Source organism: Natrix helvetica (assembly GCF_964273705.1).
Source record: "Natrix helvetica genome assembly, chromosome: Z".
Lineage (NCBI taxonomy): Eukaryota > Metazoa > Chordata > Lepidosauria > Squamata > Natricidae > Natrix > Natrix helvetica.
Window position 1 is genome coordinate 1,613,997 of NC_138554.1, and position 27,540 is coordinate 1,641,536.

General features: G+C 44.3%; 1 protein-coding gene across 3 annotated transcripts; it reads right to left on the minus strand.

The window, feature by feature from the left end:
• Window positions 1-6,452: 6,452 nt before the first annotated feature.
• LOC309381919 (sodium/potassium-transporting ATPase subunit beta-2-like) lies at window positions 6,453-27,444 on the minus strand. 3 transcript variants are annotated; one of them, XR_014173591.1, is made up of 8 exons: window positions 27,236-27,444; window positions 15,170-15,298; window positions 13,861-13,965; window positions 12,454-12,656; window positions 11,870-11,926; window positions 9,462-9,560; window positions 7,664-8,878; window positions 6,453-7,458 (listed from the first exon to the last, which is right to left on the minus strand). XR_014173591.1 is itself a non-coding variant. In XM_081933248.1 (7 exons), exons 1-7 carry the CDS (start codon window positions 27,345-27,347, stop codon window positions 8,714-8,716), a joined length of 870 nt encoding a protein of 289 aa, XP_081789374.1. In that variant the 5' UTR covers window positions 27,348-27,444; the 3' UTR covers window positions 6,453-8,713. The 3 variants fall into 3 exon arrangements, 1 of the variants encoding a protein (XP_081789374.1); XR_014173592.1 differs by having other exon boundaries at window positions 6,453-7,540; XM_081933248.1 differs by having other exon boundaries at window positions 6,453-8,878.
• Between the last annotated feature and the right edge of the window lie 96 nt (window positions 27,445-27,540).

Here is a 27,540-nt window from a genome sequence, read left to right on the forward strand (position 1 = left end):
GATAGAGATAGATAGACATAGATAGATATACATATATACATATAATATACATACATACATACATACATACATATATATATATATATATAAATTTTAAAGTGCCAAATTTGCTGAAGCGCCTTTAAAGCTTTTCCCTCAACCTCTGGTGATCCCTAGGGAATTTTAGGGTGCAAGCTTAGATAGATGGAATTTCTTTTTGGGGGGGAGGAGGGGGTTTCTGAACTCCCCAGCCAAGCTACACCCCCCCCCCAGCCCCTGACCCCTTCCCCCATCCCTGGATCTTTCCTCCTTTGCCATGAATGGAGGGCTCCTTCGTCACCACGGCAACCCTCTTCCTGCAGGCAAGCCCGCTCCCCGTCACCATGGCGACCATCCCACTTTTGGGATGTGCCAAATGTCTTCCCTGCACATCGGGGGTTTTTTTTTGGGGGGGGGGATTTCTGCACCGAGCTGAGGCGGCATAAAACGCCACATCTCTCCCCTCCCCCAGGACACCCTCCCTCTCCCCCACCCCAACCCCATCTCCAAAAGCTTTTATGGGGAGGGGCCCCCCACCACCAGAGGCCCTTTAAGATGGGTTGCCCCCCCTCCTTTGAAAAAAAAATGGACGTTTTCCAGGTTTTGCAGGCGCGCCCAACTTCGCTCCGTCGCTTTCGCAGGGAGTCACTAAAAATAACACTCGCAGCCTCCACTCCCCCCACCCCAAAATGGGTCCGTTTTAGGCCCTATCCTGAAGCTGAATGTGCAGAAGTTTGGGGACAAATGTCTGGGAGGGGTCCTGTGTGGTTTCGGAGCTGGGGGCCTTTTCTGGCAGACGTTTCGTGACCCGCCTAGGGAATGTTATCAGTGCTAGAAGGGAGGGGGGTTTGGAGAGAGGTGGGGGAGGAGGAGGAGAAGGAAAAGGAGGAGGAGGAGAGGAAGAAGAGGAGGGGGAGGGGGAGGAGGAGGAGAGGAAGAAGAGGAGGAGGAGAGGAAGAGGAGGAGGAAGAAGAAGAGAAAAAGGAGGAGGAGAGGAAGAAGAGGAAGAGGCGGAGGAGAGGAAGAGGAGGAGGAAGAAGAAGAGAAAGAGGAGGAGGAGGAGGAGGAGGACTGTGAAATCTTTAGTGCTCTATGAGTTTGGATGTTTTCTTGCAGACATTTCACGACCCAACTAGGGAACATCATCAGTGCTGGAAGGTGCAAACCACACTCCTTTGTAGTACTGATGATGTTACCTTGTTGGGTCGTGAAACGTCTGCAAGAAAACCACCAAGCTCAGAGACAACCAAGGATCCCAGAGTCCTTTTCTTTTTCCTCCTCCTCCTCCTCCGCTAATACTGATAATGTTTCCTAGTCGGATCATGAAACGTCTGTCAGAAAACTATCAAGGTCAGAGACCACCAAGGACCCCACAGTCCTCCTCCTTCCCCTCTAATACTGATAATGTTCCCTAGTTGGGTCATGAGAAGTTGGCAAGAAAGGAAACAGATTAGTTTTTCGTCTACTATTTTTATATTCTTTTTTTTTTTATACCTATGGATTAAAATCTTTTTCCTTATTTTTATAATGCTGGATTGGATGGGTTTTGTTTTTTTTTGCTCCATATAAGAATTTTGTTTTCTTTAAGCCTGGAATATAAAGAAGATATAAAAGGAATACAAAGAGGGAAAGGAAGTTACACTGCCACTTGGAGGCTGGAAGCTTGGAAGGCTTGGAAATGTTGTCTTTTCTTTTTTCTCTTTGATCATTTGACTTTGCAAGGTTCCTCAGCTTGTTTACAGAGAGTGATAGTGAGAAGAGCATGGGTTGTTTATACAGGTGCTCTTCGGGAGCTTTATTGGCAGCTGGAGTGGAGTGAAAACAAAGCCTTGTCTTGAAAGATTATAAATGAACTTGTTTTAAATTTAATCAAAAGTTTTGAATGCCAGAGTGGCAGTGTTTACAAGTTGGAAGAATGGCGCAACGTGAAAAAGAAACCTTAACATTGCAAAGGATTATTTGAAATTCAAAAATTATTAGAACAGAGAAAATTGAGAAGAGATTGGAGAACATAGATGTAGAACAGTAAAATTTGATGGAAAAATTGAGGATGTTCATCAAATGAAGAAAGTGGAAGTCAGAATTCTAAAAACTGAAGGAAAAAATAAACAAAGAGACAAGAAAATTGTTGATACTGACATGGAAAGAGTGGAATATGGAAAGGGGAGATAGATGCTGGAGCTCTACCCCAGATTTCAAAGTATAGAAGAAGAAAAGAGAGAAGAATTGATGGAACTAAGGAGATAAATTTTGTCAGAAGCACTAGTGATAACCAAAGATAAGCTGATCGAAGAAGCAGATGAAGGGTTTCGAGCTTATACAAGATATGCAATAAGCAATAGGTTGCGAAGAGAAGTCCATATAAAACTTACTAAGAAAATAACTAGAATACTAATGCCACAAATGGCAAGAGACATAAGACTGCACTATTACTGGAAAGACACAGGTTGATGTAATGAAAGCTTATAAAAAAAATTAAGTCAAATTTAGTTAAATTTAGAGCATTATGTATAAAATGAAGTGATAATGGATACAGTTAAATAATTGATTGATAATGATAATAATGCATATATATATATATATATATATATATATATATATATATATATATATATATATATGTGTGTGTGTGTGTGTGTGTGTGTGTGTGTGTGTGTGTGTATTGGTTTGATAAGAGGAAATTTGATATAAATTGCAAATGGTGACTACGAAAGGAGGTTTAGAAACTCTGTTATTAAATATAACCAATTGTTATTTAGAACAGGTTATCAAGATGTAATGTTACTGGATGATATTGGGAAGAGCTAATGGAATGCCATTATGTGATTTTGCTTTAAATCTGGAATATTTTATATAAGTTTTTGTAACCAATCGACACACTTTCTACAATTTGTAATGGAAGATGGTTTTGTGGGGTTTTTTGTGTGTTTTGTCTGTTTGTGTTTATTCAAAAATAAAAAAAAAATCTTTATAAAAGGAAAAAGAAAAAAAAAACCCAGGGGTGTTCAAACTTGACAGCTTTAAGACTTGTCGACTTCAACTCCCAGAATTCCTCCTCCAGTCATGTTGGCTCAGGAACTCTGGCACTGAAGCGTGCAAGTCTTAAAGCTGTCAAGTTAAAAGGCCCTTGCACCCCTAACCCTTTAGAAAAAAAAAACCGTGATCAAAGTTGACAGCTTTAAGACTTGTGGACTTCAACTCCCAGAATTCCTCCTCTCGCTCTTCATCTTGATGATGTGCGGAGTGGGGGGGGGAGGGAGCTGGAACCGGTTCTAAACGGCACTGTAGATTTGTGGAACCTCTTCTACAGAACTGGCAGGAACCCACCCCTGCAGGATACCCCCAAGTAAATTTTTGGAAATGAGGGTTTTAACTAATCTGCAACTCATTTTTCTCAGCATTAGCAAACACAGTGGTGTTCAAAAATTATCTTTCCTTTGAAAAATAAGCATTGGCAAATCAAAAGTATTACCATGGATCCTGACCCAGCCAATTTATTTATGAATTTTTAAAAATAAAGGAAAAACATGCATCTTCAAAGACTAGAACTGGAGTGGACCCTGGAGGTCTTCTAGTCTAACCCCCTGCTCAAGCAGGAGAGACTATACACCATTTCAGACAAGTGACTGTCCAGTCTCTTCTTTAAACCAGTGCTCCTTCACTGCTCCAGTGATGGAGCATTGGCAACCTCTGGTGGCAAGCAGTTCCACTGATTAATTAATAGAATAACAGAATTGGAAGGCACCTCAGAGGTCATCCAGTTCAACCCCCTGCTCAAGCAGGAGAACCTATATCATTTCAGAAAAAATTGGCCCCTGGTCTCTTCTTAAAAACCTCCCATGTTGAAAAAGCCCACAACGCAATTCCGCTGGTTAATTGTCCTCCCTGTTAGGAAGTTTCTCCTTAATTCCAGGTTGCTTCTCTCCTTGATTAGTCTCCATCCATTGCTTCTTGTCCTCTGGTGCTTTGGAGAATAATTTGACCCCCCCCCTTCTTTGGGGCACCCCCTCAAATACTGGAAGACTGCTATCCCGTCCCCCCTACTCCTTCTTTTCTCTAGACTGGAGAAACACAATTCCTGCAGCCGTTCTTCGTGTGCTTTCGTCTCCGGGCCTCTAATCACCTCTAATTAGGTTTAATTCTTTCTCTTCTTAATTCAATTAAATAATTCTAATTATTTCTTTATCTTTCATTAGGCCTTTAATGAGGTGGTCTTCTTTGTCAGTGGTTGTTTTTTTAATGTTATTCTTAATTCCTCTCTTTTGTAAGGTTGTTCTTGGCTGCATCGCGAAAGGTTGAATCGATCAAGAAAAATAAATAAATCAAGTTGCCAAGGACAGATCAAAAAGAATCACTTGGTTTGGGTTCGGATCCCGATCTGGTTGAAGGACCCTCGCCCAAATACGGATCAGTTTGGGGAAATGGGGTAGGCGACGTGCCCCCTCCCTCTGCCCTGGGGGTGCAAAATGATTGCTAGTGAATCCAAGTGCATAAATGACCCCCAACGGAAAGCACCATTCTCCAAAGCACCCGAAGGCAGGACCAAAAATAATTTGTTGGAAACTAACCAAGGAGAGAAGCAACCTGGAATTAAGGAGAAACCTCCTGATGGTAAGGACAATTAACCAGTGGAACAGCTTGCCACCAGATGTGGAGGTTTTTAAGAAGAGATTGGACGGTCACTTCTCCATTCCATTCTTTCTATATTTTATTATCTATTCTGTTCTATTTTAAATTTCATTATTATTCTATTCTATTTTATTCTATATTTTATAATTATTCTATTCTATATTTTATTATTTATTCTATTCCTAATTATATTCTATTTCTATATTTTATTATCTATTCTGTTCTTTCTATATTTTATTATCTATTCTATTCTATTTTATTATGTATTCTATTTTATTATCTATTCTATTCTATATTTTATTATTCTATATTTTATTATCTATTCTGTTCCTAATTATATTCTGTTTCTATATTTTATTATCTATTCTGCTCTGTTCTGTTCTGTATTTTAATATCTATTCTATTTTATTATCTATTCTATTCTATTCTATTCCTAATTATATTCTATTTCTATATTTTATTATCTATTCTGTTCTATTCTTTCTATATTTTATTATCTATTCTATTCCTAATTCTATTCTATGTCTACATTTTATTATCTATTCTGCTCTGTTCTGTTCTATTCTATTCTGTAGTTTATTATCTATTCTATTTTATTATCTATTCTATTCTATTCCTAATTCTATTCTATTTCTATATTTTATTATCTATTCTGTTCTATTCTTTCTATATTTTATTATCTATTCTATTCCTAATTCTATTCTATGTCTACATTTTATTATCTATTCTGCTCTGTTCTGTTCTATTCTATTCTGTAGTTTATTATCTATTCTATTTTATTATCTATTCTATTCTATTTCTAATTCTATTCTATTTCTATATTTTATTATCTATTCTGTTCTATTCTTTCTATATTTATTATCTATTCTTTTTATTATCTATTCTATATTTTATTATTATTCTATTCTATATTTTATTATCTATTCTATTCCTAATTCTATTCTATTTCTATATTTTATTATCTATTCTGCTCTATTCTGTTGTATTCTGTTCTGTATTTTATTATCTATTCTATGTTTTATCTCTTCTATTCTATGTTTTATTATCTATTCTGCTCTATTCTGTTCTATTCTATTCTGTATTTTATTATCTATTCTATTTTATTATCTATTCTATGTTTTATTATCTATTCTATTCTATGTTTTATTATCTATTCTATTCTATATTTTATTATCTTAGCTTCCAGGTGCTTGCTTAGAAAGGATTTTTCAAAATGACCATCAGAGCATTAGTATTTCTTATATTATTATTAACACGCTCTGATGCTAAGGAGTTAGATGTTCTACTCCCCCTCCCCACCGGAAAAGAACTGTTCCAACTGCCACTTGGGCATGGGTGCGGCCAGCGTGTGACTCATCTGGTCTGCGGGTTGGGATGAGGATCAATGGGGCCAGCCTGAGGGAGAGAAGGGGAGAGGAGAGGCCAATCTTAACTACACAATTAATAACATTAACAAGATTATTAATATATATTCTGGTTTTTTTTTCATGAAAGCTGAAATTCCACCTCTCTACACATTTTGCTATTAAAAAAAGGACATTCGGAGGTTGCTTTTTTTTTTTAAAGTTTTATTTCTCTTCTTTCACAGTAAATCTGATACAGGCAATTAAATAATTCTGCAAATAAAAACCAAGACCAAAAAAATAATAATAATAATCAAGAAAGTTAAAAAGCGGAGGAGTTTTTAAAGTTATGAGTGCCATTCATACATACGTGTTCTTCAAATGTGCATCTTTAAAACTGTATAAGGGGAGAAAATTTTAATAGTACCGTGTGTAAAATAAAACGCAAAGAAAGTTTTAAAAAAACAACAACCCATATTCCTTTTTGATTAAAATATGTGGTGGTTTTTTGTTTTGTTTTTCCGCCAAACAAGGATACAGACAACCGATGTCGCAAACATCTCCAACCATTAATTAATGTTGGCTAAAAAGAGATCGTCATTAGTTCGGTCAGCAATTTTTCCCCCTGTGGTTATGGTGGAAACCGGGATTTCCCTTAGATTATTTTAGTGCAAGGTGCCACTATCACAACAGATTAAAACAACTGTACACTAATGAACAGAAGACATTTTTCTGTCGGTCCTAGGACAGGAGAAAAGAACGGGAGAGCAGGAATCCAGGATTAGAAATTAAAGTCAACAAACCGCATTCGCCGATGCCGTGGCAATTAAATTTTGCAAGAGGACCACACGCCAGGGCCGTCGTACAACAGCCCCCATGCCCAAAAGCCGCTGCATTTATGGGATTGCACTCATAGCCCAGTGTAGGATTTGGGGAGGCCAAGCCAGCTTCCTAGGCATTTTTTTTTTGTTCCTGAGGACTAGCCTCGTGCAAAATCAGCATTATTTTGCACCTTCGCCCAGTACGGCGTTTCTCAACCTTTGGCACCTTACAATACAATAGCAGAGTTGGAAGGGACCTTGAAGGTCTTCTAGTCCAACCCCCTGCCTAGGCAGGAAACCCTATACCGTTCCAGACAGATGGCTATCCAACATCTTCTTCAAGACTTCCAGTGTTGGGGCATTCACAACTTCTGGAGGTAATTTCTGTTCCACTGATGAATTGTTCTCACTGTCAGGAAGTTTCTCCTCAGTTCTAAGTTGCTTCTCTTCTTGATTAGTTTCCACCCATTGCTTCTTGTTCTGCCTTGAAGATGGGTAGATTACAGCTCCTGGAATTTCCCATCCAATTAGGTAACTTTGATGTGCCGATAAGACATCTAATGCATTCCCAATGTAGATGGTGGGAATGCAGTAAGTGTAATATAACTTTTTAAATAGATGGAGGGAATGTGGTAGATGTCATATGACTTTTTAAATAGATGGAGGGAATGTGGTAGATGTCATATGACTTTTTAAATAGATGGAGGGAATGCGGTAGATGTAATATAACTTTTTAAATAGATGGAGGGAATGCGGTAGATGTCATATGACTGTTTAAATAGATGGAGGGAATGCGGTAGATGTAATATAAGTTTTTAATAGAGGATGGGAATGCAGTAGATGTCATATAACTTTTTTAATAGAGGATGGGAATACAGTAGATGTCATATAACTTTTTTAATAGATGGAGGGAATGTGGTAGATGTAATATAACTTTTTAAATAGATGGAGGGAATGCAGTAGATGTAATATAACTTTTTAAATAGATGGAGGGAATGCGGTAGCTGTCATATAACTTTTTTAATAGATGGAGGGAATGCGGTAGATGTCATATACCTTGACTTCAGCACAAAGTGAAAAAATAACCCTTGTAGCACAGCTGGTCAGGGAATTATGGGAGTTGAAGTCCACCCATCTTCAGCATGCCATGGCTGAGAAGCACCAGGACTACGTAAAGTGGGCAGGAAGTGTAGCCCTCCTGAAATCAATGGGGCCGTCCCCATCAATCCCCAGCTGCCTTCTCTGTCAAGACGGCCACAAGCTTTGGGAGGGGGGAGGGCAGGTGTTCCCAGCGGGTGCTAACCATTGATCCTGGCTGCCCTCTGTCGGCCCCGGATCCATGCATATTGTAGCAGGAAAATACCTTGATTCCGTGGTACCTTAAAATGTTTAATATATACTTTTATATATATATAAAAAAATATCTATATACATTTATTATTATATTAGGAAACATCTCCAGGGGAAGACAGGGGGTGGGGCTGCAGGAGAGAGGCCAAAAGCTCTGTGCGTCCCCCTTGCAAAACCCCGTGCAGATGTTAGAATCGATCAAGGGGGGGGGTTGTCACCAGATATTGGGGGACGGGGGGGGAGCGCTATGAGAAGATAAGGTGGGAGCAAACTCTTCATTCTTGGGTCAACGAGAAAGGCGGGATTGTCTAACAGCCAAGGTTAGAGAGAGGCAGAGGTGAACATTATCGGCCAAAAGGGGAGCCCCAAAAATCCCTCCATCCTCCTTCTCCCCCCGCCCCCGTTTTCCCTCAGCTTCGGACTTGGTCGTTGTTGTAACCTCTGTGTTTAGGGGTTGCAAAGAGCCACTGGGAAGGATCTGTTTGGGGCGTCCAAGAGATGGGAGGAGGAAGAGGGGTGGGATGGAATGGTGGGGGGGGCACATTGTCAGCTTCAGTCTTTGTTGATGCGGATTTTGAAAGCTACCCGGCCGGCGAATTTGTCTCGCTCGTCGTTGGTGGCGATGTTGACGGCGTTCATCTTACACTCCACATTGTGGTCATGGTTGAAGGTCAGGTTGAGGAATTTGATGGCCACCACGGGCTGGGTGTAGTTGACCTGATTTTGGGGAGGAGGGGGGGATTTAAAAAAAAAAAGAAATTGAGAAAGACAAAAAATAACATTTTCAACCATCTGAAGACAAAGGGAGAAAAAGTTAGGACAAACATCCAGGGATCGTATTCATCCGGTTTGCACCGGTCCGCTCGAACTGGTAGTGAAAATCCACCCGCCCCCAGCTCTATCCCATCCTATTAAGGCATGTTTTCAAGCCGCGCGCACGATCAAAGTGGATGTGCAGAAGTCCAAGCACATGCCTGGACAGAGTCACATTTGCGAACCGGTAGGGAAAGTAAGTGAATACAACCAGAGATGGGATTCAGACGGTTCTGACCAATTCTGAAGAACCGTTAGCGGAAAATTTGAGTAGTTCGGAGAACTGGCAAATACCACCTCTGGCTGGCCTCGCCCCCATCGATTCTCTGCCTCCCGAGTCCCAGATGATCGGGGGGGAACGGGGATTTTGCAGTAATCTTCCCCCCGAACCAGCAGTAACCCATCCCTGGCGGGGAGCATCCCACGGAACCCAAAACCCTGGGAATTTCCCAGCATGCACCTCGCGGGGGAAGAATTCAATACTCACTTGAACTTTCTTTCCATAATACGGGAAGTACATGAGATCGATGTTCCCATCGGCAGGAAACATGGCCAACTCCCCCAGCTTCTGCATGTCGTCCTCTTTCTGGGAAGGGGAAAAGGGGGTGTCAAAAGAGAAGCCCCTGAGTTTTGCCCCCCTCCCCAGCCAAAATAAACCCCGTGAAAAGAAAGAATCTTCCATTATTTTTATTTACGACGCCTTCAATGCACAGGTGTCACCCAAACAAACCAACTTCTCCCCTTCTTGGTGGCTTGCGTGTTTTAGACTCTGGTCCCCCGCCCATTAAACCCTACATTTTCCCACAACGCCCCCCCCCCACCCCAAATGAAGCCCCCTGCCGCCTCCCCCTCCCTCCTGGACTCTTACAATGATTTCGTCTTCGTGGCGGCTTTCTTTCCTCTGACGGCGGGGAAACGGCGAAAGAAGGACAGACAGGACGCAAACATGCAAACGCAGAGGAAGAAGGGACGGACGAGAGCAATGATGGACGGGCGGATGGACAGATGAGTTAGTAAAACAAATGAACGGGTTAATGAAGAAAGAGAAAGGAATAAGGTCTGATTTATGGCGGGTCGCTCCCCTGCAAAGTTTGTTAGGCGGGGTGGGAGGGGAAATTTTCAGAGGTGGGTTTCAAATAATTTTAGTGCCGGTTCGCCGCGCCCCCAAATGGCTTTGCTCGCGTGTGCGGCTTAGAAAATGTGGCTAAATAGGACCACTACCAGCTGGCCCAACCGGGCTGAATACCACCAATGAAACTTTTGCAAAGTTTAAGCCAAAGATGGAGATTCTAATCTGGGGGGAGGTGGCTCATGCGGGCATTGGAAGCCGTGGGAAATTCGTGGCTGGGGACGGGACGGGTGGCAAGCAGAATTCCTGTTCCCACCACCCAAAGGAAGCAGGCACAGAAGCTGGAAGGTCCACTTTAGAAGGCAGCCAAAGAGATTGTGCAGGATTCACCCCTATTTCAAATTCAGATTAACAGAGTTGGAAGGGACCTTACGGGTCATCTAGTCCAACCCCCTGCCCAAGCAGGGGATGCTACACCATTTCTTTTTCAAGGGAGGGGGTGTCAAGAACCAGTTTTTCTGAAGTCCTCGGAATCAGGGGTTTGATTTTCCTGCAATGAACGGACACCGGAATCCAGGTAAGTCCTCGGCGTACGACCGCAAATTTCTGCTGATGAGCGAGACAGTGAGTTTTGCCCCGTTTCATGACCTTTCTGGCCCCCGTTGTTAAGTGAAAACCTGCAGTCGTTCAGCGAGGAGCATGGGAGGTGAAGCGAATCCAAGGGAGAAGAAGAAGGAGGGCAAAGATCGTAACGGGGCAAAGAACTAGGAGAGGGACTGAACGCGAGGGGCCCTGGGGCCTCTCTCATCTGGGTGGTTTTCCTTGCAGATGTTTTGTGACTCGACTAGGGAACGTCATCAGTTCTAGAAGGGAGTGGAGGAACAGGAGAAAGAAGGAGAGGAGGAGGAGGAAGATAAGGAGGAGGAGGAGGAAGAAGAGGAGGAGGAAGAAGAGGAAGAGGAGGTGAAGGAGGAAGAGGTGAAGGAGGAAGAGGAGGAGGAGGAAGGAGGAGGAGGAAGAGGGGGAGAAGGAGGAAGAGGAGGAGGAGGAGGAAGAAGAGGTGGTGGTGGAGGAGGAGGAGGAGGAAGAGGAGGAGGAGGAAGAGGAAGAGGAGGTGAAGGAGGAAGAGGGGGAGAAGGAGGAAGAGGAGAAGGAGGAGGAAGAAGAGGTGGTGGTGGAGGAGGAGGAGGAAGAGGAGAAGGAGGAGGAGGAGGAGGAAGAGGAGGAGGAGGAGGAGAAGGAGGAGGACTGAGGGGTCCTTGGTTCTCTCTGAGCTGTTTTCTTGGACGCGTTTTGTGACCCAACTAGGGAACGTCATCGGTTCTAGAATGCTGTTTCGTTTGCGGAGGAGGAGAGAGGAGGAGGAAGAGGAAGAGAGAACGAGGAGGAGGTAGAGATGTTTGTGCAGGACTGAGGAGTCCTTTCTACACTATGAGCTTGGTGGTTTTCTTGCAGGCGTTTGATGACCCAACCAGCGGACGTCATCAGAGTAACGTTCTCCTTTATTGGGCCCTTTGCTCCATGGCTGCCTCCTGAAGCAAAGCACAATCTTATCGTTTACGTCCTAAAAGCGACGACTAGCCCAACTACGCAGCGAAGGGTGTGGAAGCCCCAAATGCGCCATCGGATCTTCGAGCGGCGCCCTTACCTCCCGCAGGGACTTCAGTCTCTGTCAGCAGAGAATAGGGGGGTTTCCGAAACAGACCAGGAGAGGCGCGCAGACAGAGTGGGTAGATAAAATGTGTGAACACCAAAGAACAAGCCAACAACAGATGGAGGAGAAGACAAACAAAGTGGGGAGGGGGAGTGGGCGAGGGTCTCCTTACCTTGGCCATGCAGGAAATGTTCATGGGCTGGTTGGCCCCTGCGTAGAAGTTGATGATCTACAAACGCAAGGAAGAAAAGCTGTTTACGACAACTCCGCGGATGGAAGATGGGTGGACTACAACTCCCACCATCCCCCAGCCGGCAGATCATTTCTCTATTCCTTTGTTGTGTCATCTACCCCATCTTTTATTATGCTGATTATTTATTTTTTTCCATTTTCCCGCAGTCAAGTTACATTACGTCGACCGCATTCGCTCCATCTGGCCCCCTCTCTGCCTATGACGCAGAGCCTTCGTCCGAGCCTCCCCCAGACTCCAGGACTGGCCCATCTTCCTCCCCAACCTCCTCGCTGTCCGACTCGGCTGCCAGCTCCACTGGCCGCAGGCAGTCCACAATGCTTAGCAACATAAATCTGGGGCTCCATTTTGGTCGTAAATCGAGGACTAGCTGAATCGGCCAGGTAGCAAGCAAGCCATTTCAAGAAGTCCCTTTGCAAGCCCCCCTCTCAACCTCAATGGCTTCTTCGTCTGCCCCCTCACTCCCTTCAAGGGAGACCCCCCCCCCCCATTCTCCGGCAACCCACCCGGTTCATTTTGACCAGGATACAAGGCCGTCCTTCCTGGTAGCCGTAAGTCGAGTCGTTCAGTCCCGAACAGTCCCTCAACATCGTCCGGTTGAACTGGCAGGCCCTCTTGGGGTAGTTCAACACCCCATTGTCGGGTTGCTCATTGTAACGGCCGGGCTGGCAGAATTCGTTCATGGCTACTTGTCGGGAGTCGTTGTAGGCTGCAAAGGGAGGAGTGAAAATTTGGTGAGAAGAAGACTCAGCTGGTTTCTCGGAGAGGTTGACAGTTTTTCTTTCCTTCCTTCTCCTCTTTTCACTTGCTCCCCTGTTCTCTCCTTCCCTCCTTTTTCCTTTCTTCTCCTCCTTTCACTTGCTCCCCTCTTCTCTCCTTTCCTCCTTTTTCCTTCCTCCCTCCCTTCCCTTGCTCCCCATCTTATCTCCTTCCCTTTTTCTCCTTCCTTCCTCCCTTCCCTTCCTCCCCATCTTCTCCCCTTTTTCACCTTCCTTCCCTCCCCTTTCACTTGCTCCCCCTCTTCTCTCCTTCCCTCCTTTTTCTCCTTCCTTCCTCTCTCTCTCCCTTCCTCCTTCCCTCCCTTCACTTGCTCCCCTTTTTTCTCCTTCTCTATTTTTCTGTTTTCCTTCTTCTCCCTCCCTCCCTTCACTTGCTCCCCTTCTTCTCTCCTTCCCTCCTTTTCTCCTTCCTTCCTTCACTTTCTTTCCCTCTTCTCTACTTCCCTCCTGTTTCTTCTTCCATCCATCCGTCCCTTCTTTCTCCCTTTTCCCTCTTTCTTCCTTCTCTTCTCCTCCCTCTTCTCTACTTCCCTGTTTCTTCTTCCATCCATCCTTCCCCTCTTTCTTCCTTCCTTCTCTTCTCTTCCCTCTCCTCTACTTTCCTCCTCTTTTTCCCATTCCCTTTGCTTCCATATAGGCGCAGAAATTCTGCCCATATGAAGGCGGGGGGACACACATGAGAGCTGTCTTCCAATAGGAGGGGGGGTTTGCCTATTGTCCAAAGCAGTGTTTCTCAAACTTGGCGACTTTAAGTCCTGTGGACTTCAACTCCCAGAATTCCCCAGCCAGCTATGCTGGCTGGGGGATTCTGGGAGTTGAAGTCCACAGGACTTAAAGTCGCCAAGTTTGAGAAACACTGGTCCAAAGCAACCGAAGGCTAAGAAGCAACGGATGGAAACTAATCCAGGAGCAACCTGGAATTAAGGAGGAATTTCCTAACAGTGAGAACAATTAAGCAGTGGAACAGCTTGCCACTAGAAGTTGTGAATGCTCTAACACTGGAGGCTTTTAAGAAGAGATTGGACACCTATTTATCTGGGATGGTACGGAGTCTCCTGCTAGAGCAGGGGGCTGGACTAGAAGACCTCCAAGGTCCCTTCCAGCTCTGTTATTCTATTCTATTCCCTCACTGACCTTCCAAAAAGGTATTGAGCATTTTGACATAGCCGTCCCACGACTCCGTTTCACTTAAGTTGTAGGTGATTTCCAGAGCTTCTGTCTTGGGACGGATCATCATGCCTGCCAGGAAAGGAGGAGAAAAATAATCACAAAATCCAATTCAATTCAAACAAATGACACGAAATCATTCAAAAACTTAAAGAAGGACAAAGCAAAATCATTCAAAAGCAAAAAAAAGAAAGAAAACTAAATAATAAAACTTAAAAAAGGAGAAAGCAAAATAATTCAAAAGAAAGAAAACTAAATAATAAAAATTAAAAAAGGAGAAAGAAAAATAATTCAAAGGAAAAAAAGAAAACTAAATAATAAAAATTAAAAAAGGAGAAAGAAAAATAATTCAAAAGAAAAAAAAAAAGAAAACTAAATAATAAAAATTTAAAAAGGAGAAAGCAAAATAATTCAAAGGGAAAAAAAGAAAACTAAATAATAAAAATTAAAAAAGGAGAAAGCAAAATAATTCAAAGGGAAAAAAAGAAAACCAAATAATGAAAAATGAAAAAACCAGAGCAAAATCATTCCAAAGGAAAAAAACGGTTAAACTCAGATAATGAAAACTAAAAGGTAAACGACCATGTAAAATATACGTAATAAGAAATGAAATGGGGGGAAAAAAAGATAAAATGCAAGATGTAATGTACATTTTTTTAAAAATGAAAGATAAAAGACAAGGCCAAAGGTTAAAGGAAAATAAAAAAGAATAAAGCAGAAAATTAAACTAAAAAAGAATAAGGGGGTTGGACTAGAAGACCTCCAAGGTCCCTTCCAACTCTACTATTGTATTGTATTGTATTGTATAAAACAGAAAATTAAACTAAAAAAGAATAAAACAGAAAATTAAACTAAAAAAGAATAAAACAGAAAATTAAAATAAAAAAGACAATACCAAGTGTAAAATAAAAGATAAAAGATTTCATAGAGTATAAAGCAAAGGATAAAATAGGCGGTGTATAAAATAAAAAAAACACATTAAATAAAAGATACAATATAACATAAAATAGAAAATAGAAAATTAAAAACAGAAAAGAAAATAGAAACTAATCTAAAATAATAAAATATAAGCAAACAGCAGCCTTAGTTGAGGCTCCTTCCCCCGGCAAGATCCACATGTGAAACCCACCTCTGGTTACAGAGCGCCAAACTCCCACCTCTGGTTACAGAGCGCCAAACTCCTAACCAGGGGTTCCCGAAGGCGTGGGCTAGACCGGAAGGGAGTTGACGGGAAAGGGGGCCCATTTCTCTCCCCCCACCCCGGGCTGAGACTCACCTGGGACGGAGAGGCGGTCCTGATACTTGGGGATGAAGGGGTCCACGGTCTGGAGCATAACCCACATGGTGAGGGTGAAGAGGGCGGTCAGGAAGCCGTAGAAGACCAAGTAGAAGAGCAGGATGAGGGCTGGGGAGGGGGAGACACGAGGGGGAGGGGCAGGTTAGTGACGTGTTTAAGGACCCCCCCCCTCCTCCTCCATGTTGTTATTCTTATTCTTGGCACAGATTTAAGCATTGAAATAGCCACACACCAGTTTTTCAGCTTGACGATGGATGGACTTCTATTTCATTCTTTCTTTTCTTTCTTTCCTTCCTTCCCATCCTGCTTTTCCTTCCTTTGTCTTTCTTTCCTTTCTCTCTGCATTTCTTTCATTCCTTCCTTTCCTTCATTCCTTCCTTTTTCTTTCCTTCATTCCTTTCCTTCCTTTCTTCCTTTCCTTTCTTTTTCATCCTTCTTTCCTTTCCCTCCCCCTCCCTCCTCTTTTTCTTTCTTTCTTTCTTTCTTTCTTTCTTTCTTTCTTTCTGCCTGTCTTCTTTCTGTCTTTCTCTTTTTCTTCCTTCCTTTCTTTTTTCCTCTTTCCTTCCTTTCTTTCTCTTTCCAACTTGAAGTGGAGGAGTTCAACTCCAAGAATTTCATTTTATTGTATTCTTTTCTTTTAGTCCCCCCCCCTCTCTTTCTCTCTTGGTGGCTGGGGAATTCTGGGAGCGGAAGTCCAGCCATCTTCCAAGGTTATCCAAGTTTGACAAAAACTGGCCCACTGTACAGCAAGATCAATTTTTTTCTCTTCTCAAATCCGCCCCTTGGATTTCTCTGGGGGTTTCATATCTACAGGTGAGGCCCCTCCCTCAAGGATGCCCAACCTTGCAGAGACCACACCCCCTGCCATCCTTCTCTACCTGCCTCTGCCAGGGCTCCCAGCCCCCCCCTCCCCTGGCGTGCCCTGGCTCAACCCCGAGGCACTGTGCCAATTTAATTAGATGATGGCAGACAGGAAACCTGAGAGCTTCCCCACTTCATCACCTCCAGCTTAGCCCAAGGTCTTTGGAGGGTGGGAAGAGTGCCCAGCAGCAGTAGCGGGGTCTTCTTCGGGGGGGGGGATTAAAAAGAGCAAGGGGAACCCCCCCCAAAAAAGCTGAATTGAGGGACCTATGTGGGGAAGGGGTATCCAAATTGGCACTGTGGTGGGTGTGTAGGAGGAAGAAAAAATAGGAGAGAGAGGTGACAGGCAGAAGAAAGAATGTAAGACAATGAAAGAAAGAAAAGAGGAAGAGCGAGAAAGAGAAAGAAGCAAAGAGAGAGAAAGAGAAAAATCAAAGACAGAAAGAAAGTGAGAAGGAGAAAGAGGAGACATGCAGAAAGAAAGAAAGAAAGAAAGAAAGAAAGAAAGAAGAAAGAAAGAGATAAGGAAAGAGGAGTGAAAGAGAGAAAGAAGAGAGGCAGAGAGAGAAAAAGAGAAAGAGAGAGAAACGAAGAGGCAGAAAGAAAGTGAGAAGAGAAAGAGGTGACAGGCAGAAAGAAAGCAAGAGAAAGTGAAAGAAGGAAAAAGGAGAAAGAAAGGAAAAGAGAGAGAGGGAAAGAGAGATGGGGAAAGAAAGCAGTGACAGAAAGACAGCGAGAGAAAGCAAGAGAAAGACGAGAGACAGAAAACAAGAGAAAAGAGAAAGAGAGAAAGATAGAAAAAAGAAAGGAAAGAAAGGCAGAGTAACAAAAAGAGAAAGAGAGAAATCAGAGGCAGAAAGCAAGCAAGAGAAAACGAAAGAAGAAAAAAGAGAAAGAGAGAAAGAAACAGAGCGAAAGAAAAGAAAAAAAGAAAAAGAAAGGGAAATAATTCTTGATTTACATCACCCCTCTAGGCCCCTCTTCAGAACCTATAGATGCACAGACTCTGCAATGTCCAGAATCCCCCAGTCAGCCCCTCGGTTGGCAATTCTGGATGTGGCACCCCCCTAAAGCTCCCCCTCCCCAAAAAGACAGGGCACCCACCCTCTCTCCTGGAGACCCCCTCCGAGTATGAGAGTGGGCCCCGGCAGAACTACATCCATCTCGCGCAAAGAAGGAGACCCTTCATATGAGATTCATTGTCGCGACGGGTTAAATTAAACCTCCTCTTCCTCCCCCCAAAAAGCTCCATGCGCATTCCATTTAAAAAGGACAAAAAAAATGTGCAACAGAAACGGTAACTGGGAAGCCGGTTTGGAGGCGCTGCCAGTTTTGTGACTCAGGCCAACATTTCACAACCGGTTCGTCCAAACCGATGCGAACCGTTAGCAATCAACTTCTCGTTTCCCCCTCAAATGGTGATCGGAGAACTGTAGCAACCAACGAATGGCCGCTCGCCTGGGGATTCTGAGTCTTCCCCCCTTCCCAAAGCCTACAGGCTGTCCTCGACTTACGACCGAAAAACTCAGCCCCCCATCTCAGTCGTTAAGCGAGACTTTTGTTACGAGAGTCTCTTGCCCTGTTTTCTTGCCACCGCAGTTAAGCGAATAGCGGCGGCGGTTCCGTTAGCGAGACGGTTAAGTGAATCCGGCTTCCCTTAATGATGTCGCTCGCCAGAAGGTTGCAAAAGGGGGATCACATGACTTCCCCAGGATGCTGCGACCATCATAAATATGAGTTGGTTACCAATAGCTGAATTTTGATCACGGGGGGAGGCTTCGACAATCGTAAGTGTGGGAAATGGCCATAAGTCGTTTTTTGCAGGGCTTTGTAAATGCTGAACGGTCACTAAGTGAATCATTGTAAGTCGAGGACTAGCTGTATAAAGGGATCTATCCATCCATCTACAGTCCCAAAGGCCACATTCTCACAAGTTGCTCCAATGAGTAAAGGATCCCTTCATTCTCCTCCCAAGTTGCGAGACTGGCAGTCCTCAAGTTACAACCGCAATTGAGCCCAATGTTTACTTTGCTAAGCGAAACACTTGCTCAAGTGAGTCTTGCCTCATTTTACAATCTTTCCTGCCACCGTTGTTAAGCGAATCACTGCGGCCATTTAAGTTAGTCACATGGTTGTTAAGTGAATCTGGTCAGGAAGTCACAAAGCACAATAGAGCTGCCGTGATTCACTTAACAACAGTGGCAAGAAAGGTTGTAAAATGGGGCAAAATTCACTTAACAACTATTTCACTTAGCAAGAGAAATCTGGGGCGCCTCTATTTCCTTCCAAACATTTAGATTTTGCATTGGGTTCTAAAATTCATTTATATATTTTATATATGAATAGAATATATAATTATATATATATTATCTATCTATCTATCTTTCTCTCTTCCTATTGTCTATCTTCTCTTCTATTATCTATCTATCTATCTATCTATCTATCTATATCTATCTATCTATCTATCTTTATCTATCTTTCTCTGTCTATCATCTATCTTCTCTTCTATTATCTATCTATCTATCTATCTATCATCTATCTCTATCTATCTATCTATCTCTATCTATCTCTATCTATCTTTATCTATCTATCTATCTATCTCTATCTATCTATCTCTATCTATCTCTATCTATCTATCTCTATCTATCTCTATCTATCTATCTATCTATCTATATCTATCTATGTATCTATCTATCTATCTCTATCTCTATCTATCTATCTCTCTCTATCTATCTCTATCTATCTATCTATCTATCTATCTCTATCTTTATCTATCTATCATCTATCTATCTATCTATCTATCTATCTATCTATCTATCTATCTCTATCTATCTCTATCTATCTATCTATCTATCTATCTATCTATCTATATCTATATCTTTATCTATCATCTATCTATCTATCTATCTATCTATCTCTAGCTATCTATCTATATCTATCTATCTATCTATCTATCTATCTATCTATCTATCTAATCTATATCTTTATCTATCATCTATCTATCTATCTATCTATCTATCTATCTATCATCTATCTATCTATCTATCTATCATCTATCTATCTATCTATCTATCTATCTATCTATCTATCTATCTATCTATCTATCTATCTATCATCTATCTATCTATCTATCTATCTATCTGCTTCCTAATGCAGTTTTTCCCCCTGCAGTGTTTTTTCTCCTTCTGCTAAACCAACAGAATAAAGGGCAATTTGTCTGGGCCTTGATTTAAATTTTAATCAAACTCTGACCTGCAAAAGAAAAAAAAAGAAAAAAGAAAATCGTGGAAAAAAGAAAAGAAAAAAAATGAAAAGAAATGGCCTGAAAGCCTGTTGGAAAAATGTAGGTTAAATCAGAGCAGAATTTTAAAAGCCCTCCATTAAATCAGCCCCATCCATCTTCAGGGGAGGAGACAAGCTTTAAAATGGAGAAGAGGACCAAAAAAAAGAAAAAAGAAACCATCCTCGTAAAGGTTCATTAGAGCATTTAATTGATTGTCTGACGGCTTCTTTTTTTAAAACAAAATATGCCTCGTAATTCCCTGAAACCTGCACATTTGATTTAGGGGTTGTGTATCTTCGGTTTTATATCTTTCTTCGCTTAAAACAAGTTTCTTTCCTTCTTTCTCTCTTTCTTTTCTCTTCCTTCCTTCCCTTCCTTACTTCTTTCTCTTCTTTTTCTTTTTTATTTCTTTCTCTCTTTCTCTTTCTTTCTTTCGAATAGAAAGGGACCTTGCAGGTCTTCTAGTCCAGCCCCCTGCTCAGGCAGGAGAATCTATAACATTTTAGATAAGTGACTGTCTCTTTCTTTCTTTCTCTTTCTCTTTCTCTCTCTCTCTCTCTCTCTCTCTCTTTCCTTCTCCCTTCCCTTCCTTCCTTCTTTCTTCCTCTTTCTTCCTTCCCTTCCTTGCTTCTTTCTTTTTTCCTTCCCTCTGTCTCTCTTTCTCTCTCTCTTTCAGAATAGAATAGTAATAGAATAGAATAATGGAATGGAAAATACAATACAATAGAATAGAACAGAACAGAATAGTATAGTAGAATAGAATAGGACCTTGGAGGTCTTCTAGTCCAGCCCCCCTGGAGAACCTATAATATTTCAGATAAATGACCGTCTTCTTTCTTTCTTTCTTTCTTTCTTTCTTTCTTTCTTTCTTTCTTTCTTTCTTTCTTTCTTTCTTTCTTCTTTCTCTCTTTTTTCTCTTCCTTTCTCTCTCTCTCTTTCTTACTTTTTCTTTCTCTTCTCTTCCCCTCCCTTCTTTCTAAGCATTAACCCAAGGTTTACACCTGGCTTGCTTATTCCTTACAAGCTTCTCCCTCCTCCTCCTCCCCCCTTCTTTGCAAACCCTCCAAAAGGAGGAAAACAACAACAACAACCACGGAATTGTCTAATATGAGGAAGGGATTCCAAAATCTGGGTCAGAACAGAGAACCTTTCCATGCCATGGATCCAATCCCCGTAATTAGGACATTGCAGTGTTCCCATTTTACAGAAGGGAAGATTGAGGCCAAGAGGACGCAACCAGGCCCAAGCAACTCCGCCCTCCGAAAGCATCCGTGACTACCTAACAAAGCCCAAATTGCACAACTGGACATTTAATCTGGGACAACCTAACCGCTCGTTAAAAAAGAGCCGTGCTACGTCTTGCAAAAGCGATGATGACGCATCGGTGATACATTTCGATTGTGTCATGATTGTCTCTCCACCATAATCCTCACTAATCTCGCCTCCAGCAGGACACAGAATAAACCTGGGATAAGCTCGGGCCGGCTTCTTCCGGTGAACTTTAACCTCCTGGGGGTTAAATAGTACCCAATCCCCTGACCCACCTTTCCGCCAAGGTGTCAAAACCACCACCCCCTTCCCCGAGAAATCTTTGTTTTTCCGAGAGCGAGCAAAGTGCAATTTTAAGCTGAAAGAGACACTTTTAAAGGAAGATGTTAGACAGGGGGTCTTAAGCCCATCAGTCTTGGCTTTGCAAGGCCATGTGGCTGAGCCAAATTGGGGGGGTGGGGGGAGGAAGACCCTTCCTTCCTTCCTTCTCAACATCCCACGTCCCCGTTCTTCTCCCACCCCCCAGATCTTCACCCCCAAAACCAGCAAGGACGCCATGCAACACTGGAGGTTTTGAAGAAAAGATTGGACAATTGTTTGGCTTAAATAGGGTTTCCTGCTTGAGCAAGGTGGGGTTGGGCTAGATGACCTCCAAGGCCCCTCCCAACTCTGCTCCCCTTTTAGTGGAACGGCTTGTTTCCAGAAATTGTGGGTTTCTCCATCACTGGAGGCTTTTAAAGAAGAGACAGGACAGTCATTTGTCTGGAAGGGTGTAGGGTTTCCTGCTTGAGCAGGGGGGGTTGGACTAGATGACCTCCAAGGCCCCTCTCAACTCTTCAATCATTCAGTGGAAAGTCTTGATTCCAGATGTTGTAGGTGCTCCCTCAGTGGAGGCTTTTAAGAAGAGACTGAATAACTATTTGGCTGAAATGGTGTAGGGTCTCCTGCCTGAGTAGGGGGTTGGACTAGAAGACCTCTAAGGTCCCTTCCAACTCTGTTATTCAGCGGAATGGTTTGCCTTCAGAAGTTGTGGGAGCTTCATCACTGGAGGCTTTTAAGAAGAGACTGGACAACCGTTCTGGCTGAAATGGTGTTGGGTCTCCTGCTTGAGCCGGGGGTTGGACTAGAAGACCTCCAAGGGTCCCTTTCCCACTCGGTTATTCTGCCATCCTCCTACCCCTCGTGTTTCTCATTTCCCTTGCCGCCTACCTTCCCTCGTTTGGGATGGACGGCCACAGTCATTGAATAAAGAACTAAATAAATAATAGTCCCCCTTCTATTCAAAGGTTCTTCCCCCAAGCCCAGTCCTCCTCCTCCTCCTCCTCCTCTTCTTCGCAGGTCTCTCTGCCAGCTGCAGAAAAATGGGCCAACACTGCACCAGCTTCCCCCCCCCCTTCCAGCTTGCACGAACTCCCTGTCTTTCTCTGCAGAAGCAGGAGACAGAATCCCCCCCCCCTTCCCCAACATTGCCAAGCGGATAGAAAAAAGCCTATTTTCTTCCTCTCTTCGTCCTTATTCTTCCTTCCATCCTCATCTCTCCAGGTAGTAGCTTTCTGCACTACCTGTAGAGATGAGGGGGGGAAAGATCCTGCTCATCCTGCCCCCCCTTTTCAAAAATAGATCTCCCCGCCGCCCCAAAAGATTGAGCTTGGCCCAATCCCAAGCCAGAGCCTGGCTGCCTTCAGATAAAACACAATTTCCCAAAACGAGCAATTTCGTTGGTATCTTTTAATTATACGATGTATTGCAGCTGTAGGTTTTTCTGCAATATTTGTTGGCAAAGAGAAGTGTCTTTGATTTGCAATATTAATGGCCAACATGATTGGCAATATTTAGCGCAAATATTAATTGGTCTGTTTTATTTGCAATATTTGTTGCAGTTATGAGATTACCTGCAATATATTTTGCAAATATAGGCATGATTTGCAATATTTATGGCAAACATCATTGGCAATATTTATTGCAAATATTAATTGGTCTCTGTTATTTGTAATATTTGTTGTAGGTATGAGTTTACCTGCAATATTTTAGGGAAAGTATCTTTGATTTGCAATACTTAGGGCCAATATGTTCATTTGCAGGGTTTATTGCAAATATTAATTGGTATCTTTGTAATATTTACTGCAGATAGGAGTTTATCTGCAATATTTTTGGCAAATATAAATATCTTTGATTTGAAATATTTATTGCCAACATGATTGACAATATTTATTGAAAATATTAATTGATATCTGTTATTTGTAATATTTACTGCAGACGTGAGTTTACCTGCAATATATCTGGCAAATAGAAGTAGGCTTTATTTGCAATATTTAGTGCCAATATAAGTTCATTTGCAGTATTTATTGCAAATATCAATTGGTAGCTGTTATTTGTAATATTTACTGCAGACGTGAGTTTGCCTGCTAATTTTGGGCAAATAGAAGTATTTTTGATTTGCAATATTCATTGCCAACATCACTGGCAATATTTATTGCAAATATTAATTGGTATCTGTTATTTGTAATATTTACTGCAGATATGAGTTTATCTGCAATATTTTAGGCAAAGTATCTGTGATTTGCAATATTAAGGGCCAATATAAGTCCATTCGCCGTATTTATTGCGAATATCATTTGGTATCTTTTATCCAGGATATTTGCAAACTGCTGCCCCATTTTGCAAGGGCTGGGCAGAGCGGGAGGAGGCCAGCATAAAAATAACCCCAACCTAACCACCGATAATGCCCACGTGAGGACGCTCACCCAGAGTCACCCGCCAGAGCCACCCGGGGTCAAAGGTCAAGTGGAACACAAGCCTTTTTTAAACATCAGCTGCATCCACACAACCAAAGTCCCCAGTTTAGTCTTCCTGTTTGCGAATCAAACACCGAGCCAGAGATAATTTGGGGGGTGGGTGGGATGGCATAGAGAGAGGAGGGGGGGGGATCTTGGGAAAAGCAGACCCAGTTTTCAAGGGGATTGGAAGAGCTGTGAGACCGACAACCTCCCTCCCTCCCTCCCTCCTTCCAAGGGTTGAAAAGTCTAAGAATAATGCAGTATTTTTTTTTAGACCTTGACAAGAAGACTGCAAGAATTTTTTTTTTGCAAAGAAAGAACTGGCTGTATCGAGTTGGAAGGCGAAGTGGGGGGGGGAATTAGCAGAGAGGGGAGGAGAAAGGAGGGCAGATTGGTGGAGAAGGAAGGAAAGAAGGAAGGAGAGGCAGAAAGAAAAAAGGAAGGAGGGGGTGAGACAGAAAGAAAGAGAAAATAGGAAGCAAGGAGGCAGAAAGAGAGAAGAAGGAGGGAAGAAAGGAAGGAAAGAGAGGGAGAAAAAGAGAAAAAAAGGAAGAAGGAAGGAAAGGGAGAAAGGAAGGGAATAGAAAGAGGGAAGGAAGGAGGGCTTGAGGCAGAAAGAAAGAAAAAATAGAAAGGAAGGAAGGAGGCAGAAAGAGGGAGAAGAAGGAAATAAGGAAGAAGTGGGAGAAGGAAGGAAGAAGAGGCAGAAAGAAGGAAGGGGAGGCAGAAAGAAAAAAGGAAGGAAGAAGAAGCCAAAAGAAAAAAGGGAAGAGAAAGAGGGAAGGAGGGAAGGTGAGGCAGAAAGAAAGAGAAAATGGGAAGAAAGGAAGGAGGCAGAAAGAGAGAGAAAAGGAAGGAAGGAAGAAGTGGGAGAAGGATGGAAGGAAGGAGAGGCAGAAAGAATGAATGAATGAAAGAAAGAAAGACAGAAGTAAGGAAGGGAGGAAGGGGTGAGGCAGAAAGAAAGAAAAAGGGAAGGAGAGGCAGAAAGAGAGAAGGAAGAAAGGAAAGAGAGAGAAAAGGAAGGAAGGAAAGAAAAAAAGAAAGGCAAATAAAGAGACATTTTTAAAGAGGCCAATTCCTTAAAAAAGAGAATTCTCCCTCCTTCATACAGGAGACCTGCTCCCCGCCTGGAAATCCTGCTCTCTCCACCCCCCTCCCCACATTTCTTTCAAACTCACCCCTCACACACCCCCCACCCCTCTCTCTTTCTACAAGCCCAGCTGAAATTGTTTTGGGGGGAGCCAACCCACCCGAGTATAATACCAAATTTATTGCCTGGATCAAAGGCCCCTTCCTTCCTTCCTTCCTTCCTTCCTTCCTTCCTTCCTTCCTTCCTTCCTTCCTTCCTTCTCTCCTTCCTTCCCTCCCAAGGAACTCATCCCACAGCCAGGCAGAACCTTCCAGAGTTATAGTTTAATTTTTAATTATTCTTATTTTTAATTTGGGCAAAATGAGAAAATAGTTTTAGAGAAGGGAGAAGGGAAGAGAGTTTTTTTTGGGGGGGGGGAACGCATGGATTGGCAGTTTTGGCACCGTAGGGATATATTTCGGGAATAAGGGAGGTGTCCCTCTTTCTATCTCTCCCCCTCCCGCTTCCCCCCCCCACCCCATTCAAATTGGAGATGGCAACCCAGATGCCAGCCAGTGCCAACTTGCAGTCTTTTTAAGTGAAAAAATGCCAAGACATTCAGAGGGGGCATCTTGGAAGATGTCTATGGGAGAGGTGGGGGGGGGGGAAAGGCCCCCTCCACTCCAGCGCTGGGAGGGAACTACTGGACAGATTGGGCAGCCATGGGGGGGAGGGGGCCTGGCATTCAAGCCCACCCACCCTGTAGCAAAAGGAAATGACCTATTTCTCTCTCTCTCTCCCTCTCCATAGGCCCTGGGCTGTTTCTGGGAAGGGGGGGGGCTTTGAGAGCCAGAGAAAGGAGCTGTTCTCCCCCCACCCACCCTCCAAAAAAACGGGGCTTAGAAAAACGCATCCTCCCCTTCCTCCTTTTGTGCCCCCCCCCAAATCCCCGAATGCTCCTTTCAACCGGGAAGCCCCCTCCTCAAATATCTAAAGCCGCTCCATCTCAATATTTCTCCCATCCTTTTCATGAAAAAAACCCTTTTTTAAATAGCCAAATCTCAGTCAGATGCCCCGCTGAAACGACCCCCCACCCGCGCCACCCCCCCACCCGTTTTAAAACACCCACCCATAACAGGCGCAATTCGGGGAGGGGGCTTCGTTCCGCCTTGACCGAAGGCTTTGCTTTCCCCCTTCCTGCAGTTGCCCCCCCCAACCGCCCCCCAAAAGGTGTTTAAAAAAAATAGACGCCCCCCTCCCCATTTAACGCCCGGTACCCTGGAGCCGCGGTTTAAGAGCCTGTTTTTGTAGCAATCGCGGTAGAAGCGCTGGGAAAAGATAAAAAAAGATACGCGGACTTTTGAAGTCTGCCAAACCCCCCCCCCTTGCTGACCCCCCACCCAAAAGTCATTAAGTCGGGAACATCGCAAAGTTCGCATTCCCAGCCACCCCCCTCCCAGACAGGACCCAGCCTCAAGCCCGCGTCCGGAGAAATCCGGCCGACAGGTTAAAAAAAAAAGAGACTAAGACAGGTGGGGATGGGGGCTACGCGAGACCCTCCCTGATTTTGGGCTTCATCGGTGCCAGAGGGAGGTGGAGGAGGGGTCTCCCTCCTGCGTCCCCCCCCGCCCCAGGTCGAAATGGGTGGAGGGTCGCTTTGAAAAGGGGAGAGGGGAGAAGAGGAGAAGTGCCTGCTTTAGGAAGGCGGAGGGGTCTAAAACAGGGGGGGGGGAATGAGGACACCCCCTTCCCCCAATGGAGACCCCTGGAAAAGGAAGTGCTGTTTTGGAGCCCCCCCCCCCCCAATCGCCCTGAAACGGAGCCTTCCTCGCTTCCTCCAGCTCTGAAGACCCCCTCCCCTTAAAGGAGAGACGGCTTCAGACGGCTTTTCCTAGCCCCCTCCCAGAGAAAAGCACCTCTGGGTCTTCATGAACACCTCCCCCACGCCCCACTCCGCCAATCCACGGCTAAGCCCCCTCCCCCCACCAGAGACGCAGAGTGGAGATTCTCCGCCCAGAGGTGGGGGACGGGGGGGGGGTTAGATGGATGGGGGGGGGAGAAAGGCAGATCTAGGTCTTTCTGAACCCCCCCCCAAAGCCCGCTCCCCCCTAGAGACGGCTTAGCCACCGCCCCCGCAGAGACGCGGATAGGAGAGTCTCCGCCCGGAGGTGGGGGCTGGGGGGAGGTGAGATGGCTGGGGGGGGGGCAGAGAAAAGCTCTGGGTCTTCCTGACCCCCCCCCCCCGCTAACCCACGGCTAAGACTCCTCCCCCCACTAAAGAAGCATAGAGGAGATTCTCCTCCCGGAGGTGGAGGGGGGAGTAAAATGTGATGGGCTGGGGGGGGGTTATATGGATGGGGGGGAGAAAGGCAACTCTGGGTCTTCTTGAAACCCCCCTACCCGCCCCCCACTCAGCTAAACCACAGCTAAACCCCCTCCCCCTACTAGAGACGGCTCAGCCCCCTCCCCACACTAAAGAGGCAGACAGGAGATTCTCCCCTCGGAGGTGGCTGGTGTTAAATGGGGGGGGGAGGAGAAAGGCAGCTCTGGGTCTTCTTGAAACCCCCCTACCCGCCCCCCCTCCGCTAAACCACAGCTAAACCCCCTCCCCCTACTAGAGACGGCTCAGCCCCCTCCCCACACTAAAGAGGCAGACAGGAGATTCTCCCCTCCCGGAGGTGGCTGGAATAGGGGGGGGGTGTCAAATGGATGGGAGGGGGAGAATGGCAGCTCTGGGTCTTCCTGAACCCCACCCCCACCCCCCACTCCGCCGCGAAGCTCACCCCAGCTGCTCCCGGTGCGCCCCATGAACTGATGGGTGCGGGGATTCCAGATGAATTCCTTCCATTCGTGCATCACCTGCCCGCAGCTCTTCTTCTCTTTCTCCACGGCCATGGCTGGGCTTTTCCACCGAAGGAACGAAGAGGAGAAGAGGAAGAGGAAGGAAGTCCCAGGTGAGCCGCGGGAGCCAGGTGAGCGAGCAGGGATGCTCCGAAGGCAAAGAGGACGCCGGGCGAAGCGGCCGCCGCTTTATCTCTCCCTCGGGCCCCGCCCCCTCCGTCCCTGGGCGAATCGGGCGCCTCTTCAG